Raw genomic sequence first — 25657 nt, 5'->3', positions numbered from 1 at the left:
AGGTGGTGGTGGAAGGGATGTGATGGCACAAGGAAGCAAGAACTGGTGGATAAATGTGATTTCCAGGTAATTTGTTGCTCTCTGAAATGGAAATATTGTGGGATTGCTCAATGTGGGCTCAACACAGCCTGGCTGGGTTGATGGGAAGCTGATTCTGAGGTGATGTTTAGATGAGAGAAAAGGCAGAAATCCTTCCCTGGGAGGGTGGGCAGGCCCTGGACCCCTGGCAGTGCCCAAGGCCAGGCTGGACAGGGCTTGGAGCAGCCTGGGACAATGGGAGGCGTCCCTGCCATGGCAGGAATGGCTCTGGATGGGCTTTGAGGTCCCTTTTAACCCAAACCAATCTGTAATTTTGTCAGACATTTCATTTTTACCTCCTTGTATCTATCGCACCAAATCAGAATTTCAGACTCTTCAAATAATAACAAAAATAAATAATTAATGTTTTACACTTCCCTTAAATTTTGATGGAAGGACAAACAAAAGCTACTGAAAGCCAGGCAAAACCAGAGAAGTTTCTCTGAGGCTCAGAAACTTTTCCCAGCTCCAGGAACAAGGACCAAGACCCTGAGATGAGGGTCCCAGAGGAGCTGCAGCCCTGCTGGTGCTGGTTCAGGTGCTGCTGTCCTGCTCCCTCAGCAGGCAGAACTGCAGCCAAAACCAGGCTGGAGCTCTGCACTCAGTCAATAACTCAATATTCATAGGCTTGCCCTTGGCCTTCTTGATGTTTATTCATTCATGAAACTTCTGACAATGTGTTCTTGGGGCATGGTTGAAAATCTGCTGCCTCCAAGGAAGTTCTGAGAGTGAAGAAGTGGGGGTTAGAGGAGGGGGGTGACTCAGCCTCGTTTGCTTTCAGCTCCTGCCCTTCCTGCCTCCTTCCTGCTGTCCCCAGTGGTGCTGGCACGAGCTGAGCTCCTGATGCTGTTCCTGGCCCTGCTGGCCCTCATTTCTTCTTTGCTCATTTTTCCTGGTGCTGTGTTTTGTCAGGATTGGGGTTCTTTTTTGTCCTTAAGCCATTTTTGTTTGCTCTGCTTGACCTTTAGATCAGAAATAGCAGATTCCAGGGAGCTCGCTCTGAGCAAACAACTCAATATTGAGTTCCCAGAACGAGGGCTGGGGTGGAAATCATGATCCATATTTATCCAGATATGAGAGGAGAGGGACAGGAAGACTGTAAATAGGAAGAGCTGAATGATTTTACCTCAGCACTGGCTGTCATAGAACAAAGAGTAATTTAGGCTGAAGATCTCCAAGACCATCGTGTCCAACCATTCCTCCAGCACTGCAAGGCCACCGCTGCCCCATGTCCCCAGGTGCCACATCCACATGGCTTTAAATCCTTCAAGGGATGGGGACTTTGGAGTCCTTTCGACCCTTTTGGTGAAGATTTTTTCTTAAATATCCCCCCTGAGCCCCCCTGGCCCAGCCTGAGGCCATTCCCTCTGCTCCTGTCCCTGTTCCCTGGCTGTGCCCTCCTGGCAGGAGCTGTGCAGAGCCACAAGGGCCCCCCTGAGCCTCCAGGCTGAGCCCCTTCCCAGCTCCCTCAGCCTCCCCTGGGGCTCCAGACCCTTTCCCAGCTCCATTCCCTTCCCTGGACACATTTGGTGTCATCTGCAAACTCATCCCAAAGCCACCCCTTGAAAGCTGCAGTGAGCTTTGAGGTCTGAACACAGACAAATCTCCTAGAAAAAGAGGAGATGGAGTAAAAACCTTGTGGCTCCTCAGAGTTTGGGAATGAGCTGCAAAGTGACAAAGTCACTCAGGAGGTTGTGGTACCCAAGATGAGACATTTCTCCTGGTCCTTTCAGTGGTGTCACCTAGATGGGGACAGAAATCTCCTCTCCTGGGAGGCCATCAAAAACCTCCCCCCAGGCGTGCCACAACTATTGGAAAAGCAAGCAACCCCCATGGAAGGGAAGAATGATGCATCTGACTCTATTGATATCAGAAGGCCAATTAATTACTTTATTATACTAGATTATTCTATACTATATTACACTACATCTAAACTGAAACTGCACAAGTACCCAACTCCACCAAATGTGATTGTCTGCTGACAGTCCTGACAAACACACGTGGATGCAATTGGTCACCTTGGGTAAACAATCCCCAGAATGCATTCCACATGAGTTCAACAAGAGGAGCAGCAATTGAGACAAGAACTGTCTGTTCTTTCTCTGAGATTCCTCGTTATGATTCCCAGAAAACATCCTTGGGAAGTTGTGCCTTGCTATTCTCTGTGGAGAGAAATGCAGCCACACACGAGCACTGCCAGCCCAGAGAGCCCCTTCCCTCCCTAGGCTCTCATCTCCCCTCTTTGGGCTGCAGTGCTTGAGGGAAGGACCCATTTTGAGCCAGCCATGGCCCCCTCATTCCCTGACCTGTGTTGGATTTGCAGGAAAATGCCCCAGTGAAGGCAGGAATGATGCATCTGACTCCATGTTCTCACAAGGCTCATTTATTACTTTATGATACTATATTATGTTAAAGAATTCTATACTAAACTATACTAAAGAATAGAGGAAGGATCCAGACAGAAGGCTAAAAAGAGAATAATGAAAACTCCTGACTCTGGAAAGAGTCCTGACACAGCTTGGCCCTGATTGGCCAAAGAGTGAAAACAACTCCCAGCAGAATGCAATGGAACAATCACCTGTGGGTGAACAATCTCCAAATACATTCCACATGAGCAAAACACAGGAGAAGCAAATGAGATGAGAATTGTTTTCCTTTTCTCTGAGGCTCCTCAGCTTCCCAGGAGAAAAACCCTGGGTGAAGGGATTTTTCCAGAGAATGTGAATGGCACAGGTCTGTCCTGAACCCTTCCCACATGGATCATCTGCCCTGAGCCATTTCCCTCCTGGAGAAGCTGAGCACTCCCTTCTTTACTGGGAGCCTTCATTTGGTCAATTCTAAATTGATCCATACATTTTCCTGCCCGTATCTTTAATTTCTTAAGGGCTTTTGGTAATTATTTGTGCTGCAGAGAGGTTCCTTCTACTTTAATGCTATGTCCAGTGTCATTTAGCCTCTCTGCTGGCACTTTAGTGGCATTAAACAGGACTGCTGCCAGTGCCAACCCATTTGGCATCATCCCCTTGGCCCTGTTATTCCCAGCTCACTTTGCTGTCTTTTAACCTTAACTCACATTTAAAATCTCTTACCTGTTCTTCTGTCTGTATGATTGAATTTCTCCCAGAGCAAATTCTGATTATTTTAAAGAGAATTTTTCAGAGCAAACTCTGATTAAAGAGATTTTTTCCAAGCAAATTCTGCTTATTTCTGCTGCTCAGAACCCTTGTCTGAAGCCCATCACATTTCTCTTGACTGCACCTCCCCTTCCCCACTGTCTCCAGAAGGAGCAGGAGCCAGGGCTGTCATTGAGGTGTAATTTCCAAACTCTCTTTTTCTCATGGTGTGTCACCTTCTGCGTGTCGTGTTCAGCCCCTGCATTTCAGGCTACAATTTTCCCTGGGAAATGAGAGTAATCCACATTTTCAGAGGTGTTCAAGCATTCAGCACATCCTGGGTATCCACCCACCATTAGCTGAGCACAACTGAAAAGTAGTTCCTGAAATATCCAGGGCAATAATTTTCCTGTGTTTTATTATAACTTTTGTGTGTGTGTGTGTGTGTCTTATTATTATTTCTTTTATTCTGTGCCAGTTTGGAGCTGTGAATACAGCAAATCATTTCTCAGGGTCAGCTTTTGTTGTAGTCGATGGTTCTTTTGCTTCTCTGCAGATTTTTTGTTACTTTCCCACTTGACTTTGGGGGAAAACTATAATTATCTATGTTAATTAGCAAAAAATCCAGGGCCCCTCTGGTCTCCCTGATGTTACAAGAGCGTGCCAGGCTCCTCTTGGTTCACTCTTAAAAGGAGAAATTAAAGATTATTAAACCCGTGTAACTGTCCTGAACCAAAAAAACCATGCAAATTTAATCCCTGCTATGGAAAACCATTAAAGATTCATAATTGCAATAAAACTGCCTAATCAAATTTGGATTTTTATTGTTTTGGTGCTGCAGTGAACTCTGTGCTCCTTGTTTGAGCAGCAAAATCCACTCCAGGGCACTCCTGATGGATCAGAAAGGCCTGGGAGATGATATTTGTGCACCTGAGTGGGGCTTTCCCTTGGCATTTCAGCCCCTGGCATAATTCCTCTCCCCTGTTACACTGGTAGCTCTTGGAACCCTGGTTACTGAGAATTTCAGATTTCTGTGCTGACAGCCACTGACCCCCAGGAGAACACTGCATTGACCTGAGGCTGTGGAGAAGCTTCCAGAATGGAATGGCAGGACTGGGATTGTGGGTGTGGAGTTTGAATAGAAGTGTGTGATATCACAGGGTAGGAAACTTAGAGTTTAAGGGTTTAAAATATAGTAATATATGTAATGCAAGATGGAGGTTTTAGAGAAGAGGCTGGTCCTTCTTCTTCACTTTCTTCTCCTTCTCCTCCTTCACCTTCTTCTCCATGGGTTTTGGTGGTTTTGTGTAATTGGATAAAAAAGTCCACATTGCAGGCCACGAGTGGTTGGTTATTGAGTTAAAAGTAAAAAGAATTTAGGGGTCATTTCTTAATTGGACAGTTTATCCTTAAAAGGCCTTGTAGAGAGAGAGAGATGGGGCTCCATTTTTAGTTTGTTAGAGTGAAGTGCTGTAGAACTCAGGGTTTGTGAGACTGTGACATGGATAAGAACTGATAAACATCTGAGTCTCAACAAGAAATATCATCTTGTGGTTTAATCCTGACCCTGGCAGAAAAGAAGCAAAGAATTTTCTGACAGTGGATTTAAAGCTGACAGAGCTCAAAGGGAAACAGAGATATTTGTGGAGCCCCATGGTTGGGGTCATTTTTGTCATTTGCCTTCCCCTGGGATCCCTCCCTTCACACTTCTGGGATGTTTTAGGTCACTTCCAACACAAACCATGGAACTTAATGGTGAAGAATGAGGCAAATCCACTCAGGGTCCCTGGATGGAGCTGAACATGGAGCTGAGCTCTCTGCTTCTGGACTCAATGATCCTAAAGGCCTTTTTCAACCCAAATGACTCCATGATGCTCCTGCTGCAGGTCCTTTTTCCTCTCAGCACCACTCTGAGCATCCTCCCTGAGCCTCCTCTGTCCTTTGAGCAGAGGAAAGGGTAAACAGGAGCCCTTCCCTGGCTTCTCATTACTGCCAGCATTATTTTGTATAGCTCCTTCCAGCCCCCCACATGATCTCCTCTCTAAATTTAACAGGCCTAATCTCTTCCATCTGTCCTTTCACAGGCACCTTCATCTGCCACTGATCATTTGTTTCACTTCTCTGCAACTTTTCTCTCCCTGTGTCTCCTTGCTGGCCAGGCAAGGAGAAAATCCATGCTGTGTTTTGGTAGAGCTGAGCTGAGGCCTGTGGTTAAGCAAAGATAGGAAAGAGCAGTTTCAAAAATGTGGTTTATCAGGAATAGGATGAATTGTGATACAGGAGTGAGGAGGAGCAGCCCTGGATGCCCTGGGAGCACAGAGGAAGAGGACCTGGGATGAAGGGTAAAACACCAGATGGGTGCTGTGTCTCAAACAAGGCCAGGCTGTCAGGGCAGCTCCTGATTCCAGCAAAGGCCTTGCCCACAGAATGAAATCTCTTAGGGGAGGAAACAGCAGAGGAGAGATGGAATGCAGCTGTGCCAGATGCTGCAGTTTGTGATGGAGGCTATGGTGAGCCCCTCCCTGCTGCATGCAGAGATCTGAGGGCTGGGGCCTCCACAGATGGTTCCTGACATCCCAGAGCAGCAGCAGGGACTGGGCTGGAGGCCTTGATGTTCTTTGGGGTTGGTCTGGTTGGTGGAGGAGACCGGGCAGATCAGTCTGAGCTGGGATCCTCAACAGGCCCCTCCAGCCTCACTGGCTGCCAGCTTGAGGGATGATCTGTGGTATTTTCAGGGTTCCCCATGGCAGGAAGGAAATGATGAATCTGACTCCATGTTCTTAGAAGGCTAATTTATTATTTTATGTTCTATATTATATTAAAGAATGCTATACTAAACTATACTAAAGAATAGAGGAAGGATCCAGACAGAAGGCTTAACAAGAAAATAATGAAAACTCCTGACTCTGGAAAGAGTCCTGACACAGCTTGGCCCTGATTGGCCAAAGAGTGAAAACAACTCCCAGCAGAATGCAATGGAACAATCACCTGTGGGTGAACAATCTCCAAACACATTCCACATGAGCACAGCACAGGAGAAGCCAATGAGATGAGAATTGTTTTCCTTTTCTCTGAGGCTTCTCAGCTTCCCAGGAGAAGAATCCTGGGTGAAGGGATTTTTCCAGAGAATGTGAACTCCTTCCAGAGTCCTGACACTGCCTGACTGTGATTGGTCATTGAGTCAAAACAATTCACAGGCTGGATAAACAATCTCCAAACACATTCCAAAGCAGCAAAACACAGGAGAAGCAAATGAGATAATATTGTTTTCCTTTTTCTCTGAGGCTTCTCAGCTTCCCAGGAGAGAACTCCTGGGCAAAGAGGATTTTTCAGAAAATGTGACAGTGACAATGATCTCCACCCACCAGCATTGTCCCTGGTCCCTCCAGCTGCTGCATCCCACTTTGGAGCTGGCCTAGACTGGGCAGCACCTCCCTGCTGGGACAGGAAAGTTATTCCCAACAGGAGAGCTCCAGGGACTTGCCAGGCTCAGTCCATCCTCATTCCACAGGTGGGAGACCAGATCCTGGAGGTGAACGGCCGGAGCTTCCTGAGCATCCCCCACGACGAGGCCGTGAAGCTGCTCAAGTCCTCGCGGCACCTGATGATGACGGTGAAGGACATCGGGCGCCTGCCCCACGCCCGCACCACCGTGGATGAGACCCGCTGGATCAGCAGCTCCCAGCTCGGGGAGACCCTGCTCAGCTCTGCAGGGTAAGGGCCTGGGGGGCTGAGTGGGATTGAACAGGCAGGTGTCTGCCAAGGAGGGCAGGAACCTCCCCTGAAATGGGAAATGGAGACCCTCTTCCTTCAAATTATTATAATTTTGAAATTAAGATGTTCTCGGGCAAAGATATGGGAATAGGAATAACAGTTCTGTACTAGGAAAATTAAAAATACAAATGTAATAGCACAAACAACAACAAAAAACCACTGCCAGAGTCAGAGCAGTCCCTGTCCCCTGTGTGTCAGGGGGTGGCACAGCCCCATCCCATGGGGGCTCAGCCCTCCTGCAGTGCCAGCTGTGGCTCTGCTGGAGCAGGGATCCTGCACAAGGGGGGAGTTTTCCTCTGCAGCTCCAGGGCTGCTGCAGATGGGCCTGGGCTCCCTCTGGCCATGCAGGGCAGCAGAAGCTGCTCCTCTGGCAATGCACTGGGCAAAGGCTGCTGGGCTGTGCCAGGCTCACATTGGATCCAGGTAGGAATGCTTGGCTCCTGCCCTGGGCAATGCAGCATCTCCCCATGGGATGCTGGAATTGGATCAGCCCTGCAGGGACACTCAGTGGCCATGGACAGCAGAGATCTCCTGCAGGGAGGATTGGCTGGGGGAGAGATCAAGAAAAAACTGCCCATGGACAGCAGAGAACTGCCCCAGCTCTGACAGATAGGAATTAAATACACAGCCCCATTTTCAATCTAAGACCAGGGCTTTTTGGGGGGTCTGTCAGCTCAGAGCCCCTGGGAGGATGGGGACCCCCAGGCTGTCCATGGAGCTCCCATTCTGGGGTCTGCTCCTGTGTCAGGGAAGCATCTCTGGCCTGTTGGGTGCAGCAGGTGTGGACAACGTTGTGCTGTCTGATGTCACCGCTGAGTCAGGAACAGGAATGAAGGTGACACAACTCCATGCATTTTCAGAAGGCATAAAAGCTCCTTTATTTCAAAACTTCACATTTTTATAAGCAACATCATTCACCCACAACCTGACAGGTTCTAATAACACCTGTCACCCATTTGGTTAATTAGGAGCAACACCATCTTTCCATAAATATCACGTAGAACTCGTTCCACATGTTCACAAACACCAGCTGCAGAGACTTAACATAAGAATTGTTTTAATTCTTATCTCTGAGCTTCCCACAGCTTTTCCCTGAACAATGGCTGACACAGTTATCTGTTTCACTCTCTGACCAACTTGTCACATCCACAGTCCCTTCCCCTTGTCCCTGCCAGAAGCTTGTGGCTCTCCAGAGAGGAGAGCAGTGCCAGCACTCAGGGCTAACTGATCTTCTCCCTCCTCGCAGGGCAGTGGGTGACCATGCCATGGACGTGGCAGCCAGGGTAAGACACTCCTGATCCTTGGGAAATTATCACTGCTTTTGTGGTTTATTTCCATGGGAGGGAGGGCCATTCTTACAGTAAGGATGCTGGTTTGGGATTGTAATGGGCTTTTCTCCTCCCCATGCTGTGTTCTACAGTGACACAGTGGTGTCCCCTCTCCTGTGCCACTTCTGGAGGACACATCTGGTGCCCTCCAGCCTTCATGGGCAAGGGGCAATGATCACCCATGGACAAGGACTGTGGGGACCCCTCCACCCTGCAGAGGTGACCATGACTGGCCTCATGGTGGCTGTCTGTGGGCCTTGGGAGCTGCAGGGCTCTGTCCCAGCCCTCCCCAGCTCACCAGGCACAGGGACTCACCCCGTGCTGTGCCTGCAGCTCTGTGCCAGCATCTCCTCGACACCTCCTTGCAAAGCACATTGCTTTTAAATGGAAATTAAGCAGGGAGGTTTCACAGGTGGCTCTCACTGATAACAGCTTTGTACTCTTTGCTGGCAAAACATCTTCCCCAGCCTCAACTCCTCTCTGTCTCTGGGATAGTCAGGGTCTTGTCTGGTTCCAAATCCCTGTGCCAGCTCTGCCTGGGAGGAAACACTAAGGACCTCCCCTCAGAAATCCCTCTCAAAGGGAAAAACTCTTTCATCTGCAGCCAGGCTTGTCTCTCCCTGGGGCTCCTTTGGTTGCCAGTGGCTCTTTCTCCACTAGGGTCTGCTTCAAGCTGGCAGTGGGGGCAAATGTGCCTTTTCCACAGGATGGGGAGCTGGCCTGTCTTCTGTGGCCCCAGTTTCCCCAGTTCTGGCAGGGAGGAACAGGAGCACAGCCTGGGGTTCAATCACTGCCTGTGGGGGACAGGGGCTGCCCTTGCTGAAAAGGGATGGGAAACTCAGCTGGTGCTGCATGGACTGAGGGAATCAGAGCAGCACAGAATGTCCTGAGCTGGGAGGGACTGAAGGGATCCCCCAGCCCAGCCCCTGTCCCTGCCCAGCCCCTGTCCCAGCAAGCCCAGCCTGGGCATCCCTGGCAGCGCTGCCCAAAGGCTCCTGGAGCTCTGGCAGCCTCGGGGCCGTGCCCATTCCCTGGGGAGCCTGGGCAGTGCCAGCACCCTCTGGGGGAAGAGCCTTGCCCTGAGCTCAGCCTGAGCTGCCCTGGCCCAGCCCCAGCCGTGCCCTGGCTCCTGTCCCTGGCCCAGAGAGCAAAGCTCAGCTCCTCTGATCTTGGCTCTGGACTTTCCCAAACAAGTGGTGACACTGAAAGGCTGATGGGGGGTACCTGGGGGTACCTTCCTCCTGTCCTCCCCAAAATCCTCCCTGCAGTCTGGCTCCCAGCTGCCCTGCAGGCAGTGCTGGCAGGGAGGGCTGGTGGCAGAGCCCAGAGCAGGGGCCCTGCTTGGCCCAGCTGGCTCAGCAGAGCTCTGCCCTCCTTGCCACTGGCCCAAGGCTGTCCCCTGTGCCCTGCAGCCCGTGTTCTACCGGGGCCTGGCCGGCTCGCAGGTGACCCTGAGCACCATGGTGAACCAGAGCCGGGTGATGCTGGAGGAGCAGGCCCGGCACCTGCTCAACGAACAGGAGAGGGCCACCATGGGCTACTACCTGGACGAGTACAAGGAGGGCAACATCTCCGTGGATGCTCTGGTCATGGCCCTCTTCGAGCTGCTCAACACACACGCCAAGGTGAGGCCCTCCCCAGGGCAGGGACAGCTGCTGGGGGCTGGTGGGCTGAGCAGAGTCACTGCCCTGCTGTGGGGCATTGTCACCGTGTGGGCCTGTGCCTCCAAGGTGATCTGCTCTGGGAAAAGGGGAGGGTATGGCAGATAAATCCACATTATTGTGTGTGATAGTGTTCCTTCCAGGATGAGGGAAGGGATGAGGATCTGACTCCATGTTTCAGAAGGCTGATTTATTATTTTATCATATATATTATATTAAAACTATACTAAAAGAATAGAAGAAAGGATTTCATCAGAAGGCTGGCTAAGAATAGAATAGGAAAGAATGATAACAAAGACTTGTGTCTTGGACTCTGTCTGAGCCAGCTGACTGTGATTGGCCATTAATTAGAAACAACCACATGAGCCCAATCCCGGATGCACCTGTTGCATTCCACAGCAGCAGATAACCATTGGTTACATTTTGTTCTTGAGGCCTCTCAGCTTCTCAGGAGGAAAAATCCTAAGGAAAGGATTTTTCATAAAAGATGTCTGTGACAATCGTGGAACCAGCACAGAATTCCACCCTGGTCTGGGTTGGAAGGGACCATAAAAATCCCCTCGTTCCATGCCTGCCATGGCAGGGACACCTTGCACTAGCCCAGGCTGCTCCAAGCCCTGGCCTTGGGCACTGCCAGGGATGCAGGGGCAGCCCCAGCTTCTCTGGGCACCCTGTGGGGATGCAGGCTGCTGTTCAGTGGCAGAGGAGCTTCTGGTAACGTTTAGGACCAAACCTCCTCCATCACCTGCCAGTGCCACTGCTGACCATGGTGGGAGGGAGACCCCCAGCTCCCCAGGAATGTGACTCTGCTCCAACCTGGCTGTGGCTCTGTGTGTGCCTGGCCAGTTCTCGCTGCTCTCCGAGGTGAGGGGGGTGATCTCCCCACAAGACCTGGACCGCTTTGACAACCTGGTGCTCAAGAGGGAGATCGAGTCCATGAAGGCCCGGCAGCCCGCGGGGCCCAGCCCCGACTCCTACTCCATGATGTCCTACAGCGACACCGTCTCGTCCTCCAGCAGCCACTTCACTGCCACCACCGTCAGCTCGGCCAGGGTAGGTCCCTCCTGCCCCATCCCTTCCTTCCAGCAGCTCCTCCTGGCAGTGCCACAGCAAGCTGCTCTCCCTGAGTGCTGCAAGGCCATTTCACCCACAGGGAGCCCTTCCAGCTTCCCCCAGGGGTTCCCCAAGGCTGTTATTTTTCTGTGCACTCTGGGTGGGTTGTAGGTGATGCCATGAGGTCCTGGGTGTCTCTGTGCCCCTGACACTGAGGTGCTGCTGTGCCCTGCTTGAGGGCTGAGGTTCCCTTTGATGCCCTGTGCAGGCTGCCCTAGAGCAGAGGCTGGACGGAGCTAAAGAATAAAGCAGGGATTTATTCAAAGGATCTCCTCCATGGATCCAGCTTGGGCAGCACAAGAGCCCAGCCAGGGCTGCACCCAAGATGAACCAAAATGGGCCCAAAATGCACGGCCGGGCACGGGGTCTCTCCCTTGGGTCAGTTCTGCTCCATTTGCATCTTGCAGTTCATTGTCCCATCCCAGCTTTAGCCCCTGCAGTCCCACCCTGCTTGTTTTTCTCTCTCCAGCCCACGGGGTTTGTGCTCTTGGGCTGAGATTTGGGTCATTTGTCCTTGGTGCCCAGCTGGAGCAGGAATTGTTTTGTCTCCCTGCTCTGTGCACAGAGCTCAGCATCCCCTGATGTGAAGCCCAGACCCACCCACTAAAGCAGCACAGAATGTGAAAAATAGAAAAGCTGAAACCTGAGGCATCACCTTCATCCCAGTGAGGGACAGAACCTGCCTTGCTCCCAGAAATCCACTGGAGCTGCATCCCCACAGGAATCCCAGCCCTGCCTGCTGCTGTTCACCAGCTCCTAAATCACCTCTTAAGGATGCTGGCTGCCTGCTCCCCATCCCAGTGGGAGCCCCAGTGGCTGGGCAGCTGCATCCCATTGCCACCCACTCTCAGCACTCAGCAGCAGCAGCAGCACTCCCACGTCTCTGCCAGGCCCCTGTCGCACGCACTGTCTAATTAAGTTACTGTAATCACCTCAGACTGTGCAGGCACACAGCCCCCAAACTAATTTCCTCGCCATAAAATGCCTTTCATGATAAATGCATTAGTAACCTTGGAAATTAAACCCTTCATGGAGAGAAGGGGGAACAATGGGCTCTGTGCTCAACGAGCAAAGCAGCCCACGGTGGTGGGTACGGCTGGGGAGGGTCCACCCAGCACAGCCCATGGGGGAGAGGGGAGGGGGCTTTCCTGGGGCTCTGCCTGCCTGTGAGAGGCCTCAGAGAGTGTCAGAGCATCAGAGCTGTGCTTTTGTCCTGTTAAATCCACAAGTGCCCACAGGAAAGCCACCTGCTCAGGTCAGGAGGGATTTCAGTGAGATCCTTTCTGGATCTGCATAAACAAAGTGAGTTTTGCTCTGCTCTCCAAGGAGCTGCTGGGAAAATTCTTCTGAGGGCTGGCACAGGTCTGCCAGGGTTGTGTGCTGAGTGTAACACCCTGCTCTCATGCTGTGCCCATGCCTGGGGCTGTGCCACGTGCTCCAGGTGTGCCTGGTGCTGCACAACCCGTGCCAAACGCGCCTACCTGGGCCAGTGTGTGACCAAGGGCCCAGCCCCACCTGGCACACGAGCCCAGAGCTCAGGGAGGGACACCAGGGTGCTGCTGTGGCACAGGGAGGGGAGTGGGCACCACTGCTCTAAGAGCTTCCATCAAGAGCACATGTCCCCTGTGCCCTCCCTGGCCGTGTGGCACCTGTCCCCAGGGGTGGGAGAGCACACCCTGCTCCAGGGAATGGAGATGATCCACCCAGGGGGATGGGAATGCTGCCACTGAGCATGGCTGTGCCCACTTGCTGGAACAGCTGCCAAGCAAAGAGCACCAGCTCGTGGTGGATGGGGGCTTGGATAGCAGGAGAGATGTGGGCAGGGCTCCCAAAGTGACCCCTCAGCCCCTGCTGCTGTTCCCTTCCCAGCACCCTGGCAGGAGGGGCTCCCTCCACCCTCCAGCCCTGCCTGGCTGCAGCTGGGTGTGGGTTCTGGGTGTGGGTTCTGGGGCTGGGTTCTGGGTGTGGGTTCTGGGCTGGGTTCTGGGTGTGGGTTCTGGGGCTGGGTTCCAGGTGTGGGTTCTGGGGCTGGGTTCTGGGTGTAAGTTCTGGATGTGGGTTCTGGGCTGGGTTCTGGGGCTGGGGTGGGTTTGGGGACAGCGGCAGCACCGTGCCAGGGTTTGCTCAGCTCTCTCCTTCGTTCTGCACCCTCCCTGATGGCACATTTTCCCTTTTGTGCTTGTTTTCCTCTGCTCTCCCCCTGGCGCACCCCAGGAGCGGCTCCTGTGGCTCATAGACCTGATGGAGGTAGGGCTGCAGTGCCTGGGGCAGGGGAGGGATGGATGGGCTGTCCCAGGGTGTGGCAGCTCCTGCAGGGCCACCTGGTGTCACCCAGCCCTGCTGCTCCTCCGTGCCTCTGCAGCTGAGGGGGTTTGGTTTTCCTCTCCATCACCTCCTAGCACAGCTGCTGCCAGCCAGAGGTGCCTTCTCCTCCCAGGGCTGGAGGGAGGTGGTGCTTCCAGAGGTGCTGCCTTGCTCCAGCTGCTTCCAGAGGTGAATCAGCTCCAGCTCCCATGTGGAGCATTCCCACGTGCTGGGAACGCTCCTCTCAGAGGAGGAGGATAAGGACAGAGTGAAACCACATGTGGAGGTCATTTTGCATGCTTAGAGCCCCTAAAATCTGCAGCAGGGGCTCGTGGCTCCTCCATCCCTGTTGCTGCATTCCAGAGTGGGAGAAGGAAGGGAAGAGAGGAGGGAAGCTGGGTTTATCCCAGTTCTTCAAAGCTGCCACCCTGCAGGACTCAGGCTGAGGAGCTCAGCAAAGCTCTCGTTAGTAGGAACTGGAAATTAGGGGACAGGTTTGGAGCTGAGAGGTTAATTAAAGGTTGGGTTGTGCTCCCCAGGGAGGTGGCAATTTCTCCACTCTTTAATCTGCAAATGAAAAGTGTCTGAAAGATGCTCTGCAGCTCCATCACTCCTGCTGGGCACTCTTTTTAGGATAAGAAGGACAAACATTTCCCAGCTGCCCTGAGGAGGGGCTGGAAGGGCCTCACCTGGCCCTAGTTACCCTGAGGAACTGGAAAATAGATGGAGAAGAGGAGCAGGAGGGAGCAGCCTTCTCAACACTCATTTTTCAGGGCAGTGGTTTCTGTGAGTCTTTCAAGGGAAATCCAGGAAGGCACAGCCTCGAAACAGCCAATTCCTGAAAGCAAATGTGCTTAAAAGTCATCATGGTTTATGGCCCAGAGCAATCACTGTTTAATTGCTTTGGCCCCATGAAGGAGTGAGGAGAAGCAAATCTCCTGCAGGCAGAGGTGCCCTGAGGAGCAGCAGCAGCATCAGAGTCCCTGGCTGGGGGGGACAGAGCTGGCAGTGGCACTGGGGGCACAGGGACAGTGCTGTGCCCACCCAGAGCCTGGGACAGACTGGTCCTTGCTGAGAGCCCAGAGCTGGGACAGGGCCTGAGGTGGGCACAGGGCTGGGGGAGATGGCCCTGGCAGGTTTTAGGGGGCATCAGGAAGATTATTCCCATTTTAATAGTGACACAGCTGGGACAGTTTGGCTGCTGCCTGTCAAACTCCCCAGAGCAGCTGTGGCTGCCCTGATCCCTGGCAGTGCCCAAGGCTGTGACCGTGTTCACAGGGGTCCCAGGATGAGGGAAGAGATGAGGATCTGACTCCATGGTTCAGAAGGCTGATTTATTATTTTATGATATATATTATATTAAAACTATACTAAAAGAATAGAAGAAAGGATTTCATCAGAAGGCTGGCTAAGAATAGAAAAAGAAGGAATGATAACAAAGGTTTGTGGCTCGGACTCTCTGCCCGAGCCAGCTGACTGTGATTGGCCATTAATCAGAAACAACCACATGAGTCCAATCCTAGATGCACCTGTTGCATTCCACAGCAGCAGATAACCATTGGTTACATTTTGTTCCTGAGGCCTCTCAGCTTCTCAGGAGGAAAAATCCTAAGAAAAGGATTTTTCCTAAAAGATGTCTGTGACACAAGGCCAGGCTGGACAGGGCTGGGAGCAGCCTGGGACAGTGGGAGGTGTCCCTGCCATAGCAGGGGTGGCACTGGATGATCTTTAAAGTCCTTTCCAAACCAAATCCTTCTGTCATTCTCTTAAAATCCCCTGCCCTTATGTTGGAATAATGGAGGATGGAACCACCCCGTGGCACAGGAAGGTTTCCCAAGCCAGTCCTTTACCTGTCACTCCCTGAACAAGCTGTTTCTTTGTGTTCTCGTTCTCCAGGGCTCCTTCAGAAGCCACAGGGATAAAAGCACTTTACAACAATGTTTTTGCTGCTCCTCTAATGGTCTTAATTGCCTCCCGTGTCTATTTTGGGACTCGAACATCTCCCAGGCACAGCAGCAGCCTCCAGCAGCTGGGGGAGATGCAGAAGCACCAGAGTTTCAGCTAATCAGCTGTTTACCCTGCAATAAATAGCAGGCACTTCAACACAAACTGTGCCCTGCCCCATCCAAACAGCCCTGCCAGCCTGACAGGAGCTGAGCTCAGCCTCCCTGAGCTGCAGATACTGAGGGAGAGGGGGCTGAGGCTGGGTTTGCCACCAGGGGAGCTGGGGATGGTCCCCCCTGGCAGAGGATTCCCAGCTCTGCTGTGTCCCCACTCTGCCACCCCTGAATTCACCAGCTTTGCTCTGCTTGGCTGCACCCATGGCCTCTCCCTGGGCCCATCCCTACTGAGAGATTCCCACAGGAAATCCCTTCTGGATTCCTGGAGCTGTGATGTCCTCAACACTGTGGTGTGGCATTTCCTGGTGACATTTCTGGGCCCATAAAGCAGTGGCAGCAGCTTCTCTCTGCATCTGAGACCCAGTGCTGTGACCGTGTTCACAGGGGTCCCAGGATGAGGGAAGAGATGAGGATCTGACTCCATGTTTCAGAAGGCTGATTTATTATTTTATCATATATATTATATTAAGACTATACTAAAAGAATAGAAGAAAAGGTTTCATCAGAAGGCTGGCTAAGAATAGAAAAAAAGAAAGAATGATAACAAAGGTTTGTGGCTTGGACGGAGTCTGAGCCAGCTGACTGTGATTGGCCATTAATTAGAAACAACCCCATGAGCCCAATCCCAGATGCACCTGTTGCATTCCACAGCAGCAGATAACCATTGGTTACATTTTGTTCCTGAGGCCTCTCAGCTTCTCAGGAGGAAGAATCCTAAGGAAAGGATTTTCCATAAAAGATGTCTATGACACACTGCTCTGGGTTGCAGGGGAGGAGAGTTTTAAATTTCTATTGTCCTTCCTCTGGGGATAACAAAAAACCAACAGGTATTGAACTGCAGCCCTCAGGGCTGGTCCCTTCCAAATTGAGCAGGAGCAGCTGATTTGGGCCTAGAGGAGCTCACCCCAAGGTGTCAGGTCCACAGCATGTTCTGAGCACATCCCTTAGCTTGGGACAGGCTGTGTCCCACCCAAGGCACCCCAAGGAGACACAAAAGCCCTGGGTAAGGCTGGCCCTGCATGGGGAGGGCTTTGGAGCATCCCTGTGCCCGTGCCCTGGCACGGTGCTGGTTCTCCTGCTGCTGTGCCATGGCTCTCTGTTCTTGTGTGCCCTCCCAGAACACGTCAGAGCTGGAGGGAGCTGGGGACTGCCACCAGAGCAGCATCAACACCCTGCCAGATGTGTCCCTGGTAAGGCTGCACGCAACTGGGGGGAGCAGAGGCAAACTGGGGGTGCTGGGTTGTGCCTCAGTGCAGCAGCTGGGCCAGGGGAGTCACTGAGCACAGCCCTTCAGGTGGGTCAGGAAAGGGATTCTGCCTGGCTGGAGAGCAGCAGAAACCAAAGAAAAGCTTGGGTGGGTTGTGCTGTGTTGGATTAGGCCCTTTTCTGACTCAGACATGGGGCAACTGAGAATAAATTAAAATAAAATAGATTTTATTTATAGATATTTTTATATATATTTATATTTTTATATTTATATATAGATACTATATATATAGTATATATATATTTATATTTATATCTATTATTATATATATTATATATTTACATATTATATATTATATATATTATATATATTATATATTTACATATGATATATATATTTTATATTATATATTGTATATATACTATATATATTTATATATATATTATATATATTATATTTTATATTATATATATTTATAGTTTTTACTTTTTTATTTTATATCTTTTATATATTTTATATATTTATATTGATATTATATATGTTTATATTAATTTTTATATATTTCATATCTATATTTATATATTTTATTATTTTCAATAAAATAGAAAAGTTTAAAAACTTTTATTCCATTTTTAGTCCAATGAGAAAGGTGAGACAATACAGATGTTATAATTCACGCCATCACAATCAGAAGGCAATTATTTCCTAATTGCAATATGTTATAAGCATTTCTTGGCCTGCCAGGTGTTCTGCAGCTGTGCTCATTTGTGAATTGAATTCTCATTGTCAGAGGGTCAGGAAGGTGTTTGTGTAACACTGTAGGGTCAGGAAGGTGTTGGTGTAGCACTGTAGGGTCAGGAAGGTGTTTGTGTGACACTGTAGGGTCAGGAAGGTGTTTGTGTGACACTGTAGGGTCAGGAAGGTGTTTGTGTAGCACTTTTAGGGTCAGGAAGGTGTTTGTGTAGCACTGTAGGGTCAGGAAGGTGTTTGTGTAGCACTGTAGGGTCAGGAAGGTGTTTGTGTGACACTGTAGGGTCAGGAAGGTGTTGGTGTAGCACTGTAGGGTCAGGAGGGTGTTTGTGTAACACATTTAGGGTCAGGAGGGTGTTTGTGTGACACTGTAGGGTCAGGAAGGTGTTTGTGTGACACTGTAGGGTCAGGAAGGTGTTTGTGTAACACATTTAGGGTCAGGAAGGTGTTTGTGTAACACTGTCAGGTCAGGAAGGTGTGTGTGTGACACTGTAGGGTCAGGAAGGTGTTTGTGTGACACTGTAGGGTCAGGAAGGTGTTTGTGTAACACTGTCAGGTCAGGAAGGTGTGTGTGTGACACTGTAGGGTCAGGAAGGTGTTTGTGTGACACTGTAGGGTCAGGAGGGTGTTTGTGTAGCACTGTAGGGTCAGGAGGGTGTTTGTGTAACACATTTAGGGTCAGGAAGGTGTTTGTGTGACACTGTAGGGTCAGGAAGGTGTTTGTGTAACACATTTAGGGTCAGGAAGGTGTGTGTGTGACACTGTACGGTCAGGAAGGTGTTTGTGTGACACTGTAGGGTCAGGAAGGTGTTTGTGTAACACATTTAGGGTCAGGAAGGTGTGTGTGTGACACTGTCAGCTCCGGAAGGTGTTTGTGTAACACATTTAGGGTCAGGAAGGTGTTTGTGTGACACTGTAGGGTCAGGAAGGTGTTTGTGTGACACTCTAGGGTCAGGAAGGTGTTTGTGTGACACTGTAGGGTCAGGAAGGTGTTTGTGCGACACTGTAAGGTCAGGAAGGTGTTTGTGTGACACATTTAGGGTCAGGAAGGTGTTGGTGTAGCACTGTAGGGTCAGGAAGGTGTTTGTGTGACACATTTAGGGTCAGGAAGGTGTTTGTGTAACACATTTAGGGTCAGGAAGGTGTGTGTGTGACACTGTAGGGTCAGGAAGGTGCTTGTGTGACACTGTAGGGTCAGGAAGGTGTGTGTGTGACACTGTCAGCTCCGGAGGGTGTTTCTGTAACCATCTCTTCAGTCACGGTCAGTGTGAGGAGATGAACGTGCACTGAGCCTGGACATGGTGCCCAGCAATCTGTGCTTGCTTTGGCAGGACGATCTCTCCTCCTTCCCTGAGGAACCGCCCAACTTCAAGCCTCCTCCTCCTCCTCCTCCCTCAGCCCCCCAGGCCCTGGCCCCCTCCTCAGCCCAGCCCCGTGTCCAGGGGAAGGACAAGCCCCAGCGCCCCTCCTCCGAGTCCTCCCAGTCCGGCCTTTTCTTCGTGGCGCCCCGGAACCCCTCTCCCCCTCCCAACCCTCCCGAGAAGGACACGCTCAGTGTCACCTCCACGGCCACCGAGGACTCCTCCCCCAGCGCCATCTACGCCACCATCTCCCCCCTGTCCCCTCGCAGCCAGCCCAAGGACAGCCCGCTCTCCCTGCTCAGCCAGCGCCCCATCGGGCCCTTCCCCAGGGTGCAGTCCCCCAGCAGGATGAAGAGCCCATCCCCAGAGAGGCCTCAGAGCCCCCCGGCCCCGTCCCCTCCTCCTCCGCCCCCTCACCCCGCGCCCCCTCCCCCAGACAAGGGCAGCCCCCCGGCCGTGGGCAACCAGCATTTCATCATGGTGGAGGTGCACCAGCCCAACAGCGAGCCTGACGTCAACGAAGTGAGGCCCCTGCCCCAGGCCAGAGGTGGGTGTCAGCCCAGCAGCTGGGAAAACCATCCCTGGGGTGCTGGGAGGGAGATAAATGGGGCAGGATTGGAATAATCACTGTGACCCTGTTCACAGGGGTGCCAGGATGAGGGAAGAGATGAGGATCTGACTCCATGTTTCAGAAGGATTGATTTATTATTTTATGATATATATTATATTAAAACTATACTAAAAGAATAGAAGAAAAGGTTTCATCAGAAGGCTGGCTAAGAATAGAAAAAGAAAGAATGAATAACAAAGGCTTGTGGCTGGGACAGAGAGTCTGAGCCAGCTGGGCTGTGATTGGCCATTAATTAGAAACAACCCCATGAGCCCAATCCCAGATGCACCTGTTGCATTCCACAGCAGCAGATAACCATTGGTTACATTTTGTTCCTGAGGCCTCTCAGCTTCTCAGGAGGAAGAATCCTAAGGAAAGGATTTTCCATAAAAGATGTCTGTGACAAATTACCAATACAGCAGGATGGGACGTGCCTGAGCTTGTCTGGCCCTTGGTGCTGAACCAAACAGCGGCAGCTGTGCTGTTTCACCCCACAGACACTTTTGCCTGCCTGGGTGTGTGGTGTTTCACCCCACAGACACTTTTGCCTGCCTGGGTGTGTGGTGTTTCACCCCACAGACACTTTGGGCTCCCTGGGTGTGTGGTGTTTCACCCCACAGACACTTTGGGCTGGCTGGGTGTGTGGTGTTTCACCCCACAGACACTTTTGGCTGCCTGGGTGCTGCAGCTGGGCACTGCAGACAAGTCCAGGCCTGCAGGAGCTCTGGTGGCTGCAGGATGGAGCTGCCTCCCATGGAGGGGCTGTTCCTCAGGTTTCCCTCTGTGGAGAAGCTTTAAGGTGATGGTGAAGGAAAGGAGTCGGTTCTGATGGAGAGTTTGGATCCAGAGCTTTATTCTGGCCCTTGGGCCTCTGAATGCAGCACCAGCTCCCACAGAACTCCCTGAGCCCGTGGCTGCTGCTCCTTTAACCCCGGGGAGAGGGGCAGGGAAGGGGCAGGGAGGCACCAAGCAGGGACAGGAGGGGAGGGACAAAGGGACAAAGGACACCTGGATGGCCCAATGCCCCCGGGGGTAGAGGGCATCCTTTGGATCTGCCAATCACTCAGTGCCCTTCTGGAATGCCAGGAGTGACAGACAGTGCTGGGAGGGGAAAGGAGAGGAGACTGACACACCTGGGAGGGAATTATCAGGGGAGGGACCCGAGGTTCTGGGGTAAACCCTGAAATTACACTGCAACAGAACAGGACACAGATCTCAAAGCTTCAGGTCTTGTGATGGATCTCGTGATTCAAAGGTTGGAGCATCTGTCCTATGGAGAGTGAGGGTGCTGGAGATGCTCACCTGGAAAAGGCTCCAGGGAGAGCTCAGAGCCCCTGCCAGGCCTAAAGAGGCTCCAGGAGAGCTGGAGAGGGACTGGGGACAAGGGATGGAGGGACAGGACCCAGGGAATGGCTCCCACTGCCAGAGGGCAGGGATGGATGGGATATTGGGAATTGGGAATTGTTCCCTGTGAGGGTGGGCAGGCCCTGGCCCAGGGTGCCCAGAGCAGCTGGGGCTGCCCCTGGATCCCTGGCAGTGCCCAAGGCCAGGCTGGACAGGGCTGGGAGCACCTGGGACAGTGGGAGGTGTCCCTGCCATGGCAGGGGTAGGATGGGAAGAGCTTTAAGATGATTCCCAACCCAGGCCATTCTGTGACCTCACAGAAAAAATTCTGGCCTTTTCCCATTAACTGTGCATTTTGAGGAGGAAAAATAATCTAATTTCGCCCACACTCAGCTTGGGAATCACATTTATCCCAGGAAAAAGTGGAGGTGATGGAGTGTGTGCAGGGCCCCAGGGGTCACTTGGAGGTGGAGAGGGGTCCCAGGGGGTCCTGGGAGCTCTCAGAGATAGGGAGAAAAGGAGGATCCAGGGGGGGTCTTGGAGATGGAGAGGGAAGGGGGACCCAGGGGGCCTCTCAGACATGGAGAGGGAAGGGGGACGTAGGGGGGTTCCTGGAGAAGGAGAGGGAAGGGGGACCCAGGGGTTCTCAGGGATGGAGAGGGAAGGGGGACCCAGCGGTTCTCAGGGATGGAGAGGGAAGGGGGATCCAGAGGATCTCTCGGACATGGAGAGGGAAGGGGGACGCAGGGGGGTTCCTGGAGAAGGAGGGGGAAGGGGGATCATCCAGGGGTTCTCAGGGATGGAGAGGGAAGGGGGATGATCCAGGGGTTCTCAGGGATGGAGAGGGAAGGGGGATCATCCAGGGGTTCTCAGGGATGGAGAGGGAAGGGGGATCATCCAGGGGTTCTCAGGGATGGAGAGGGAAGGGGGATCATCCAGGGGTTCTCAGGGATGGAGAGGGAAGGGGGATCATCCAGGGGTTCTCAGGGATGGAGAGGGAAGGGGGATCATCCAGGGGTTCTCAGGGATGGAGAGGGAAGCTGTCCAGGGCAATCCCGGCGGTCCCGGAGCGTTCCCGCCCCCCCGCGCTGTGGCGGCGACACCAGTGGCAATGTCGCCCTCGTGTGGCGCAGCGCCGTCACTGCAGGCGGCCCCTTGCCCGCAGGGTGATGCGGGTGCATTAAATGCAGCTCTGCCGCTGCTCCTGGCATTTCCAGTCTCCATCTACACTTGGTCTTCATCCTCGAAGGGCAGAAAGCTCCTACATGGCAGCACCTCTTCACTTGGTTTGGTCCCTGTCTCCTCCCAGCCCCTGTTGTGGAGCATGGGCTGCATAAACTGGCCTCCAGCAGGGTCCCTGAATTCATCACTCTCTCCCTTCATCCGAGTTTGGGATCTGGGTTGGATTCCAGACCAGAGTTTGGGGCCACTTATCTCTAGATGTTGCCTGTGCACAGCTCTGCTCTTCTGACAGGGGGGTGCAGTGGGATTGGGGTCAGTCTCTTCTCCCAGAAAACAGGGACAGGACAAGAGGGAATGGCCTCAAGCTGTGCCAGGGGAGCTGCACGTTGGATATTGGGAAAATCCCTTCACTGAAAGAGCAGTCAGGCACTGGGGAGAGGCTGCCCAGGGCAGTGGTGGAGATCCTATCCCTGAAAGAACCTAAAAGTATGGAATATTAATCCAAATATTTCCGGGTGGGACGTGCCTGGCCTCGTCTGGCCCTTGCTGCTGGGCCAAAGGCGGCAGCTGTGGTGTTTTCACCTCAGAGACACCTTTGGGTGCTGCAGCTGGGCACCCAGAACAAATCCAGGCATGGTAGGAACTCAGTTTACCTCTGGTGGAAAAGGTTCAGGTGATGGTGAAGAGAAAAAGGAGAGGATTCTGCCATAGAGTTTTAATCCAGGGTTTATTCCAGGATGACAGACCTCTGAATCTTGTAACAGCTCCCAACAGAACCCAGCCTGCATGGTCCTGTCTCCTTTTAAGCCCGGGGACACAGGGAGGGGAAAGGAGAGGTTGGCACACCTGGGGGGCTGGGATAGGTGAAACAGGAAACAGCATCACACTGCAACATAAAAGCCATGTAGATGTGGCACTTGGGGACATGGCTTTGAAGTGCCATGATCGATGAGCTGAGAGTTCTTTTCCCACCTAAGCAATTCCATGGGTCTGCAGGGCTGGGCTCCTTGCTCTGCAGCCCCGGTGTGAATCCCAGGGGAGCTGCCCTGCCCTGGGAGCAGGAGCTGCCCTCGCCCCTGGCCTGGCCCTGGCGCTGCCCCCACTCACAGCAGTCTCTCCCCAGCCTCCACGCTCTCCCAGCTGTCGGACAGCGGGCAGACCCTCAGCGAGGACAGCGGGGTGGACATCGGGGAGCTGGAGACGAGCGGCAAGGACAGGAGCCGGCAGCCAGGCCCCGGGAAGAGCCGCAGCCCCAAGGAGGCCACCAGGAGCGAGGGGGCGGCAGAAGGGGCCTCCAAGCCGGTGAGGGGGGGCCTGGGGTGCTGCTCTGTGTGGGAGGGGGCACCACTGCCTTGGCCAGCCCGTTCCACTCCCTCTGCCCACAGGCAGCAGCCGCTGGTCCGTGCTGAGCTGGGGTATTGCTCCTCTCTGCTGCAGGCAGTCAGTTCTCTGGGGGCTGAGCTGTGGGGAAAGGGCTCAGGAGTGGCTGAGAGGGGCACTGTAGGGCTGATTCACTCTGTCCTGGGTAAATCCCATCCCTCCCAGCTCCAGCCAGCAGGTACCTGGAGCATGGGAGAATTCCTGGCTCTAAAGAGACACATGAGTGAAGTCACCTGTCGCCCAAAGGAGAAGGTAGCAGCGGATATCAGACATAACTCAGAGGGTTTCTGGTGGTGGTGAGGCTGAGGGACATGGGCAGGCAGACAGAAAGCTGCTCTGCTCCTTCCCAAACCCTTCCAGAGCTGCCCAGAGTTGGGATTTTAGATCAGGAGTCAGAAAGCAACTGCAGGGCTCTGTCTGTCCCTCTGTGGTGGCAGCCAGCGTGTCCCTGTCTGCTGTGGGGCCCTGGCCGAGGGAGCGCGGCTGGCACACGGTGTCCAGGCCCCCTTGGCAGTGCTGCCATCTGTCCCCACAGCCAGGGCTCCTGGAGCCCACGTCGTGTCTGATCCGGGTGTCCAAGAGCGCTCCCACCTTGGGCATCGCCATCGAGGGCGGCGCCAACACGCGGCAGCCGCTGCCCCGCATCGTCACCATCCAGGTAGGGCAGCTGGGACGGGACAGCTCCGTGCACATCCCAGCACATCCCAGCACATCCCAGATCCCAGCCCATCCCATCCTATGAATTCCATCTCATCCCATGAATTCCATCTCATCCCATGAGTCCCATCCCATCCCAATCCCATTCAGATCCCATCCCATCCCATCCCTGCCCAATCCCATCCCATCCCAATCCCATCCCAGATCCCATCCCATCCCATCCCACCCCTCTCCTCCCTGGGCAGGCTGGGGAAAGCCCTGGAGCTGTGGCCAGGGGGATTTTGGGGGTTTGTGCCCCCCCACAGCAGTGCAGCTCCCCAGGCACCGTTCTGCCAAGCTGAGGATGGTGTCTGTGTCCCGTGGATGATCCCATCCCAGAACACACCTCCTGGGAGCCAGCTGTGTGCTCCAGACATCTCCGAGGGAATCAGGGCAGCCCTGAAAGCTTGGCTGCTGTCTCTAGATGTCTGGAAACTGCCAGACAGAGGATTGAGGAGGGGGAATGGTGGATGGGAGCCAGGAGACTGAGCCCTCTGGATCTGTCTCCCTGCTTGCTGTTTACTTGGGGCAAAATTCAAGTTATTTACAGCAAAAAAAAAGCAGAGCCGACTCTGCCTTGGTTATTCTTGGCCATCCCAGCTGGCATCACGCTCGAGGAGCAAGCAGGGGGGAAGCCAAATTCATCCTCTCTCTCCAAAAAGTGAAATATTTCACATCCATCCTGTCAGATATGAAATATCTTCCAATTTATTCCCCCTGCTTGATGCAGGGAGTGGTGGGAGCATGATCTGACCTCTCTCTGTCCCGCAGCGGGGTGGCTCGGCACACACAACTGCGGGAAGCTGAAGGTGGGACACGTCATTTTTCCCCCCTGGGAAAGGCGGGATGCAGTTTTTCCCCCCTGGGAAAGGTGGGATGCAGTTTTTCCCCCCTGTTTGATGTGTGATCTCACCCCTCTCTGTCCCACAGCGGGGTGGCTCGGCACACAACTGTGGCAAGCTGAAGGTGGGACACGTCATCCTGGAGGTGAACGGCACGGGGCTGCGGGGCAAGGAGCACCGCGAGGCCGCCCGCATCATCGCCGAGGCCTTCAAGCTGAAGGAGAAGGACTACATCGATTTCTTGGTCACAGAGTTCAACGTGGCCCTTTAGGGGCAGGCTTTGGGCAGCGCTGAGATGGGGATGGAGGATGGCAGCGAGGTGGGACAGCAGCGTCCCACGGCCCCGCACGCGCACGCACCCCCGGCTTGTCCCCAAATGTCCCCAGGCTCGCTGCCTGCCTAGGGCAGGCTGAGAACGGGCACATCCCTCAAAGTTTCCATCCCTGTCCTCTCTGGGGTAGGGAATGGCGTCTCCCCCTCGGCCAGGCTGGGAGCGGGGCAGGAGGACGGCTCGGTCTGGGTGTCCCCGCTGTCATTTGAGTGCCACACACAGAGCAGGGTGGGCCCGTGGCTCAGGCTGCAGGGAGTTTTGGGGGGTTGCTGCTCCTTTGGGCGGTCCCCAAGGTGCCCAGGTGGGTGGTGCCAGCCACGGGTGGGGATGCAGAGAGAGCAACCGGAGGCCTTGTAAATCGCTGGCAATGTCGTTGTATTTATATATACAGAGCTTGTGCTTTTAATTTTTCAATAAATCTATCAGGGTAGAAAAAAGGCTGTGCTTGGGGGGTGCTTTGGGG

General features: G+C 53.1%; 1 protein-coding gene across 2 annotated transcripts in view; it reads left to right on the top strand.

Moving 5' to 3' along the window:
• The window catches only part of WHRN (whirlin), a 60044-nt gene extending 34412 nt beyond the window's left edge, over positions 1–25632 (top strand). For both annotated transcript variants that reach the window (XM_077189349.1, XM_054646406.2), the window contains 10 exons: positions 6703–6905; positions 8212–8248; positions 9706–9918; positions 10801–11007; positions 13282–13314; positions 16610–16681; positions 18780–19356; positions 23069–23247; positions 23861–23983; positions 24952–25632. In XM_077189349.1, coding sequence (XP_077045464.1) covers positions 6703–6905; positions 8212–8248; positions 9706–9918; positions 10801–11007; positions 13282–13314; positions 16610–16681; positions 18780–19356; positions 23069–23247; positions 23861–23983; positions 24952–25134 — 1827 coding nt within the window. In that variant the 3' untranslated portion in view covers positions 25135–25632. The remainder of the gene's footprint in view (positions 1–6702; positions 6906–8211; positions 8249–9705; positions 9919–10800; positions 11008–13281; positions 13315–16609; positions 16682–18779; positions 19357–23068; positions 23248–23860; positions 23984–24951) is intronic.
• The last annotated feature ends 25 nt before the right edge of the window (positions 25633–25657 follow it).

This window comes from Agelaius phoeniceus, chromosome 21, assembly GCF_051311805.1.
Source record: "Agelaius phoeniceus isolate bAgePho1 chromosome 21, bAgePho1.hap1, whole genome shotgun sequence".
NCBI classification, from domain to species: Eukaryota; Metazoa; Chordata; class Aves; order Passeriformes; family Icteridae; genus Agelaius; species Agelaius phoeniceus.
The sequence above is the reverse complement of the archived record's forward strand: the minus strand, read 5'-3'. Positions and strand labels throughout refer to the sequence as shown.